The sequence below is a fragment of the Euleptes europaea genome, chromosome 17 (assembly GCF_029931775.1).
Source record: "Euleptes europaea isolate rEulEur1 chromosome 17, rEulEur1.hap1, whole genome shotgun sequence".
Taxonomy (NCBI): Eukaryota; Metazoa; Chordata; class Lepidosauria; order Squamata; family Sphaerodactylidae; genus Euleptes; species Euleptes europaea.
In genome coordinates this window covers 16,934,675-16,943,211 of record NC_079328.1, presented here as the reverse complement: position 1 = coordinate 16,943,211, position 8,537 = coordinate 16,934,675, and the positions used below count along the sequence as shown (strand labels likewise).

Sequence of the window (8,537 nt, the reverse complement as noted above, 5' to 3'; positions counted from 1 at the left end):
AAATTTTAATGGCAGCTTGCAAGTTAATCAGTGGTCTCGAGTCCAGTGGTCTGATGCATTTAGAAAGGGGGTCTGCTGGAGGAGAAAAACAGTCCGAGAGAGGATGAAAGACTGGGGAAGCTTCATAGCACAATGAGAGCATATGATAGCACAGTAAAAGGCAGGCTTTGATTTGACAATAGCAGCGCTGCTCTTGGATTGCGAACAATGGGTTGGAGCCTTCCAGATAAAAAGTACTTTATGTCAGGTGCAGAATGCCCTCAGATACCACTGAACTCTGAATAGGGGCACCTCAAACTTGACAGTGTAGCCTGTATGCCAGCTGAGGCTCTGGCATCTGAGTCTTTTTTGAGCACAACCGTTGGATTGTGGAGAACCACTTTAAAAAAACAAACCCTCTCAACATAAGAACATAAGAAAAAGCCCTGCTGGATCAGACCAAGGCCCATCAAGTCCAGCAGTCTGTTCACACTAGGGCTGTTGATTCGGTTCGGCCCGAACTGAAAATCAGCCGAATTTCCCTTGAGTCGGTGGTTTTTAGTTCGGGACGAACTGAACTCAAAAATGGCGGGCAACCGGGGAGCCGAATTCAGCGAGTTCGGGAGTTCACGAATAAATCCGGCCAATTCGGGGCCGTCAGTAAGCAGCATAACCGTCAGTAAGCAGCATAACCGTCAGTAAGCAGCATTCTCCTCCCCCGGCCAATCGGTGGCCAAGCTGGGTCTTCTTCTGGCCAATCAGTCAGGATTGAGTACTGGAGGAATCAGCTGATGTGCGGCCCGGCTAGGGAGAGAGAGAGAGAGGGAAATCCTTGTGTGTGTGTGCGGGGGTGCTTGTGCACATTCGCTCCTTTCCATGGCTGCAGGGGGCGCATTTTTTGGGGTACAAACCCCAAACTTTCAGGGGATATTCAGACAAGCCTTCTTAAGAGACCACCCAAGTTTTGTAAACATTGGGTCAGGGGGTCCCGAGATATGGGCTCCCCCCTTTTTCTTTCCATGGCTGCAGGGGGCGCATTTTTGGGTGTGCCGACCCCAAACTTTCAGCAGAGCATCAGACAAGGCTTCTTAAGAGACCCCCCCAAGTTTTGTAAACATTGGGTCAGGGGGTCCCGAGATATGGGCTCCACCCCTTTTTCCTCTCCCCCCTTTTCCATTTCTGTGGCTGCAGGGGGCGCTTTTTTGGGGGTGCAGCCCCCAAACTTTTATCATAGCTTCAGACAATCCTTCTTAAGAGACCACCCAAGTTTTGTAAAGATGGGTTCAGTGGGGGCAGAAATATCGGCTCCCCCCTTTTCTCTTTCCGTGGCTGCAGGGGGCGCATTTTTGGGTGTGCCGACCCCAAATTTTCAGCGGAGCTTCAGACAAGGCTTCTTAAGAGACCACCAAAGTTTTGTAAACATTGGGTCAGGCCCCCCCCCCCCGAGATATGGGCTTTCCCTTTTCCCTATTGGGATGAATGGATCACCCTCGAGAGATGCATACATATGGATCTCATATTGGATACAAATGGAATCATATTGGATTACCCAGCCTCCCAGCCCCTCCTGATGGAACAGAAGACAGCCACAGTAAGACCCCTTTGGGGGCTTTAATCTGTAATTTTTCTTTTCTGTGTGTGTGTGTGTGGGGAAAGCAGAGTCTGTGTGTGTGTGGGGAGGGAGCAGTTTCTGTGGGTGGGGGGGGGAAGCCAAAGGGGGCTTTTGCCGGTTCTGCCTGGGGTGTGTGTTCCCCCTCCAGTCTCTCTCTCCCTGGTTTGAGGGGGGGCTTCATTTTTATGTCTTCAGGTTTTCCCTCATTCATAAGATCAGTTAGGTTATTTTGATGCTTGCTCAAAACTGGTTTTCAAATGGTGACATAAAGAATGCATCTGCCTGGTCCCAAGTCCAATGCAAAAGGAGAAATTCCACCCCCTCCTGCTCATTATGCATAGCTAGCTGCCTCTGTCCCTTTCCATGGTTTGCAAACTCCCAGGTGTCAGGTGTTGCTTTGCACTGTTGCAAAGGTGTTGCATTGCGTGCTTGTGTTGCTTTGCAGTTGTATTGTTTTGCAAAATTTTTCACACCTGCCCTGCCCTTTGCATGTTTGCAAAGGTGTTGCTTTGCAGTTGTGTTGCTTTGCAAAGTTCTTAGCACCTGCCCCGCCCTTGCTCTCATCAGCTGTTTGTCGGGGCTGGGAACTTTGTGCGTGGGTGGCAAGCTCTGCCCAGAGATGCACATTAAGGGTCGGGGGGACCCCTTTCGGGGCCCATATCTCAGCCCCCCCTGACCCAATCTTTACAAAACTTGTGGGGTCTGGCAAGAAGGGTCCTTTGAAGCTCCTCTGAAAGTTTGGGACCTCTACCCCCAAAAATGCCCCCCCCGAGCCACGGAAAGGCAGGGTTGTGTTTTTAATGGCTTTATTCGGCCAAATTTTTTCCCCGAACTTTGAATTCCCGCCGAATTGCATGGACCCGAAGCGGGGGAGTTCAGACTTCGGCATATCCTGAATCTAAACGGGCCGAAGTCAGCCGAATCCGAACTATACCGAATTTATTTTAATTCAACAGCCCATGTTCACACAGTGGCCGAACAGGTGCCACTACAAAGCCGACAAACAAGACAATTGCAGCAGCCCCATCATGCCTGTGTTCCAATGCACCTCATATAATAGGCGGGCTCCTCTGATCCTGGAGAGAATAGGTATGCATCATGACCAGCATCCAAAATCGAAATCGAAATGTTTAATACGGTCCCAGACCAACAATAAAAAACTTTTACATAATAAAAATAGTAGCTATATACATCAATACATCAATAAATATATAATCAAACATTCGTAGGGGAACTATTAAAAACATAAGCGTAACTAGAACACAGTTAAAACTCATTCATTGGGTTCGACCAATGCTCGTCTAGCCTTCATAATTCGCCATCCAATTTTGGCCATTTTAAAAGTTAGCTCGGTGTCTTTAACTGAGAGCAAGTTAGAAAGGCGAGTCACTCTAGTGCTCCCTGAGTGGTCAGCTATTACAAGGGAAACGTCTTCTCTTATTTTATTATAAATTTTGCAGTCATAAATGACATATTCAAGGGTCTCTATGCTCCCATCAGAACAAGGGCATACGCCATAGGGGATCTTCTTGTATCTACCTTCCATTATAGCTGAAGGTAGAGCATTGCAGCGTAACAGGGTAAAGGCCCTCCTATTATCAGGATTTTCCAGATGAACAAGATATGGCACCGGGATCACATTAGTAAGGGTATTTTGATTGTAACAGACATTTTTAAGTCTATTCAGATCATGCTGTCTTTCTACGTCTCGTATTCTTTGCCTTATCGAGACCCTGGCCTGCAAATACTCCATAGATAAAAGTAGTTCTTGAGAGAGACCATAGAAGCCTTTTTTCTTCAAACTCCTCAACCAGGTATGCATCATGACTAGCATCCATTTTTACTAGTAGCCATGGATAGCCCTCTCCTCCATGAACATGTCCTCTCCCAAAGCCTTCCAAGTTGGCAGCCATCATAACATCCTGGGGCAGGGAGTTCCACAATTTAACTATGCATTTTGTGAGGAAATACTTCCTTTTATCTGTTTTAAATCTGTTACTCTCCAGCTTCAGCAGCAGATGACCCCGTGTTCTAGTATTATAAGAGAGGGAGAAAAGCTTCTCCCTGTTCACTCTCTCCATACCATGCACAATTAACTCTATCATGTCTCCCCTTAACCGCCTTTTTTCCAAGCTAAACAGCCCTAAGCATTTTAACTGCTCCTCATAGGGCAGTTGCTCTAGTCCCCTAATCATTTTGGTTGCTCTTTTCTGCACGTTCTCAAGCCCTGCAATATCCTTTTTTAGGTGCAGTGACCAGAACTGTACATAGTATTCCAAGTGTGGTCTCACCATAGATTTGTACAAGGGCAAACATGCTTGACAGAAAAGAACAGGGGAGTTTGGTTCAACTTTGTTATTTGACCAAACCTGTGGTAAAGAGTTGGTGGTTTACCTATATGTTGGGTTGCAAGAAAACCAGGCAGGGAATGCTATAGTCAAGAGGTTAACCTGGCATGTGTGAACATGATAGAAGAAGAGTTGGTTTTTATATTGCAATACATGTCTCACAATTTCTTTTAACTTTTGTTACAACTATTTTGTATGTTCTCATAGTAGCTACAATTTTGTATGTTCTCAGAGTAGCTACAATTTGTCATATAAACGTCTTGCAACCTCTGGCACTGTGCACCTTTCACCCTTCTTTTTCACATAGAGGAAAAGTTGTTTTTTTATACGTTTTTAATTTTTTTATATGTAACAAAAGTTAAAAGAAATTGTGAGACATGTATTGCAGTCCCACAATTTCTTTTAACTTTTGTTACAACTATTTTGGATGTTCTCATAGTAGCTACAATTTGTTATATAAACGTCTTGCAATCTCTGGCGCTGTGCACATTTCCCCTCTTCTTTTTCACACAGAAGAAGAGATGTTTTTTTATATGCTTACTTTCTCTACCACTTAAGGAAGAATCAAACCAGTTTACAATCACCTTCCCTTCCCCTCCCCACAACAGACACCCTGTGAGGGAGGTGGGGCTGAAAGAGCTCTAAGAGAGCTGTGGGTAGCCCAAGGTCACCCAGCAGGCTTCATGTGGAGGAGTGGGGAAACCAACCCGGTTCACCAGATTAGCCTCCACTGCTCATGTGGAGGAGTGGGGATTCAAACCCGGTTCTCCAGATCAGAGTCCGCCGCTCCAAACCACCTCTCTTAACCACTACACCACACAGTGGTCAACCAGTTAATCTGGAGGGCCAGCAGGGCACCAAGGCCAAGGCCTCACCCAGGTGATGCCTCCTGGCACAAATACAAAAGGGGAGACTCTACTGCCCCAACTGGGGGTGCAAAGTTAATGTACCCCACACAGGCTAGCAATGGGGGGAATCTTTCTTAAGGGGGGGAGGTTACTAGGGGTGGAGAGGAGCTAAGGCAGAGCGGATGAAGTCATGAACCTGAATGTACACCTATCTTTTAATGTCTTATTTCCCCCTTAGTTCAATTGTGGAACTCCCTGCCCCAGGATGTGGTGATAGCTGCCAACTTGGAAGGCTTTAAGAGGGGAGTGGACATGTTCATGGGAGAGAGGACTTATCAGTTTCAGGCGTCTGTCCCTAGCATCCCATAAGCAAACTCATCCAGGCAGGTAGCTCTGAAGCAGTAATACTTTATTAGGAGCAAAAAGACAGATTAAAGGACTGACTGCCTACAGGCAGGTGAGGCTAGTAATGGGGAACACAGGCAGGTTACATGTTAAAGACACTACGGACTGAAAAGGTAAACATTGCTAGGCAACATCGAGATAAGCGGTTCCCAGGAAAACAGACTAAACATTACCAAAGCTGCAGAAAACAGGATGAGCGAAACTGTACACAGATGTTCATAGGCATGAGAACCAAGGACTTGACGTGTGGCCAGAATCGGGCCTGACTCATGTCAAAAGCCTTTGCTCCAGCCAAAAAGGCAAAGGCCTGACAGGACTACTCATGGCTACTAGTTTCGGCACTTGAGAAGTGGGGAATCAAACCCGGTCTCCAGATCAGAGTCCGCTGCTCCAAACCCCTGGCGCTCCGGTGGAGCTCAGGGTGCCAACTGTGGCTTGGAAAATTCCTGGAGGTTTGGGAACAGAGTGTGCAGAGGTCACCGTTTGAGAAGAGGAAGTGATGCCATATAGACCCCATCCTCCAAAGCTGCCATTTCCTCCAGGGGAACCGTCCTCTGTGGTCTGGAGATCTGTTGTCATTCTGCAGGGGGGGGGGAGGGAGAAACAGGGAATATCCGGCAACCTGTATTATATATACGTGATCTACTATTGCCACTTGTTCTCCTTAGGAGTCAACATACTCCAAACAGCAGCAACAGAAGATACCCGCTATTTCCACTACCAAGTCTGGACGTTATTGAGAGTATAGCCACGTCTCCTTGGTGCAAGTTTGGCGAGATGTTCGCCCAAAGACTCTTCGAATGGGATTCGGACATTTGTACTTACAAGTCGTTTATGATTTATCCTGCGCAATATCGCACAGGCAATGATTATATAATTGTATGTGAACTAGATGCCTAAATCGAACAAAGACATATTTTGCATTTATCAAAAAGGGCAAGAGTCCAGTAGCACCTTAAAGACTAACAAAAATATTTTCTGGTAGGGTATGAGCTTTCGTGAGCCACAGCTCACTTCTTCAGATACAGCTAGAATGTGAATCTGAAGAATCTGTATCTGAAGAAGTGAGCTGTGGCTCACGAAAGCTCATACCCTACCAGAAAATATTCTTGTTAGTCTTTAAGGTACTACTGGACTCTTGCCCTTTTTGACTACTGCAAACAGACTAACACGGCTACCCACTGTGAATTATTTGCATTGATCGACTGCTTGCTTTTCTGCTATTTTGTATTTGCTAGCTAACTGTACAGCAGGCTAACCCTTATTTACCCCCACCTGGAGGTTGGCAACCCCCTGCGGAACCCCTTCCTCCCCATCCCGGCCCGCAGTGCCGACGACTGGTCCCATCCTCCTCCTTTGGGAGAGGCCTGCTCTGGTTGTGCCCCCCCCCCTGCTCCCCGAGCACTCCCCAAGTTCTCCGTTGTTCTCCCCGGTCCTCCGCCGCCCCCTTGCGCGCATGCTCCCGAAGAGGACCCTCTCCCTCTCCCCCTCCCTCCCTCCTCCCCCTCCCGCTGCATCCGGGCACCTCCGAAATTAGCATTGACAGCCGTGGCACAACTTTTTTTCCCGAGGCAAAGTGAAATCAAGGCGCGCACTCGGAGGAAATATAGTCCCTGCCGTTTTTTCAGCCTCTTCGGTCCCCGCCGGGGGCCCCGGGCGATCAATCGGGTCCCGGGAGGAGCGGGGGGCCGCCTGGAGGCCCAGGGGGATGGTCGGCTCGGGGGGTGGGTGGGCGGGCGGTTGGGGGGGGGAGCCTCCCCCCCTAGTTTGGCGGAAAGTGAGTGATTTGTCTGTGTCCCCAGCAAAGAGGCAAAGAACTTGCTTTGCAGCCTGAGTAGTTGTTTCTTTCGATTGTTGTTGGCGCGGTCCGGGAAACTCTTTTTTCGGCCCGGGTCGTTTGGCCCGGGTCGTTGCTCTTGCGGGGGTGGCCGGGGGGGGAGGAGGAAAAAAAGCCCCCCCCCCAAAGAAAACTTCCCGGGGATCCGCGAGGGGGGGGGGAGCAAAAAGTGCCCGGCAAGTTGCAAAGGATGGAGCTGCACAGCTTGCAGGAGGCGTTCAAAGTGGAGATCCCAAGCCAGCAGGTAAAGGCGAGGCAAAGGCTGCAGGGGGCCGGCGGGATCCGGGCCCGGCGTGGACCGGCTTTGGGTTCTCGTCGCAGGGTCTATCGATGGGGGGGGGGATGGAGAGGAGAGGGGGGGGGGCTCTCCAAGGAGAGGCGCGGGGGTGGGGGCTCCCCGAGGCTCCCCGAGGCTCCGGCTCCCGGCGAGCCCCACTTCGCCAAAGTACTTTTGCGGCTTGTTGGGGCCGAGTTTGGGTCGGGGCTGGCCTCCGTGGCCGAGACCCGGAGCGCACATTGCGGTTGGGGCCGGGTGTGTGCGTGTGCGCGCTCCTGTGTGTGTGTGTGTGTCGGGGAGATTAGGACGAGACCTGCATATTTATGAGCCGTGCTCGAAACTGACTCGCTGTGTTTACTTGCCTCTTTGTTCCATACCCCTCCCTCCCCCCCTTCCACACACACACGCACATTTTTAAAAATCCATTACACGTGAAACACTTTCTGAATCCCTCTTTTTCGGGGCGATTTTTTTTTTGGGGGTTTTTTTTTTTTTAGAAACTAGTTGCACAAATGAAGCAAGATCTACAGGTAAATGCAGAAATCTATGTCTATGTCTATATCAATATTTTAAATCCTCTTTCACAGTGGGTAGCCGGGTTCGTCTGTTTGCAGTAGTCAAAAAGGGCAAGAGTCCAGTAGCACCTTAAAGACTAACAAAAATATTTTCTGGTAGGGTATGAGCTTTCGTGAGCCACAGCTCACTTCTTCAGGATTTCAGATTAAATCCTCTTTGGCAGCATTTTAGTGCAGCTTCTTTGGGACAGCAGGATGAGAAACTTTATCGCTAAGAGATTGCCATTCGAAGGCTGGGCTGAGCTTTGTTACTTAAAGGGGGTCCTGATGTCCCCCCCCCTTGTGCATGCTTTTCCTTGGTGTGTTTTTTTTTAAATACCTCTGAGCCATTCCTAGACCACAAGTTTACTCTGAACTGCCTTTAGTTTACGCTGGGTCTTTAATCTGCGTTTTATTGCCATTTTTACAGAACGGTGATCTTAAGAAACAAATCCATGAGAGGCAATCGAGAATAGCAGCTCTTAATGACAAACAAGTAAGAACGAATCGATTCAGTTTTTTTTTGTCTGTGAATTGGGTTTCTTTCTTTCTTTTTCTTTCTTTGTTTTTCTTTTCTTTTTTTCGCAATGCACTTTCTAAACATCCCAGAAGAGTCTGCATTATCTGGAAAATAGCGACATAAGTGAATAAAAACACTCACGTTTATGGAAGGCGCC

At 48.3% G+C, this 8,537-nt stretch overlaps 1 protein-coding gene across 1 annotated transcript in view; it reads left to right on the top strand.

Annotated features, from left to right (window-relative positions):
- Nucleotides 1-7,792: 7,792 nt before the first annotated feature.
- Nucleotides 7,793-8,537, top strand: part of PHF21B (PHD finger protein 21B) — a 192,393-nt gene continuing 191,648 nt past the window's right edge. Inside the window, exons 1-2 of the mRNA XM_056862512.1 lie at nucleotides 7,793-7,836; nucleotides 8,291-8,356. Coding sequence (XP_056718490.1) covers nucleotides 7,819-7,836; nucleotides 8,291-8,356 — 84 coding nt within the window. The 5' untranslated portion in view covers nucleotides 7,793-7,818. The remainder of the gene's footprint in view (nucleotides 7,837-8,290; nucleotides 8,357-8,537) is intronic.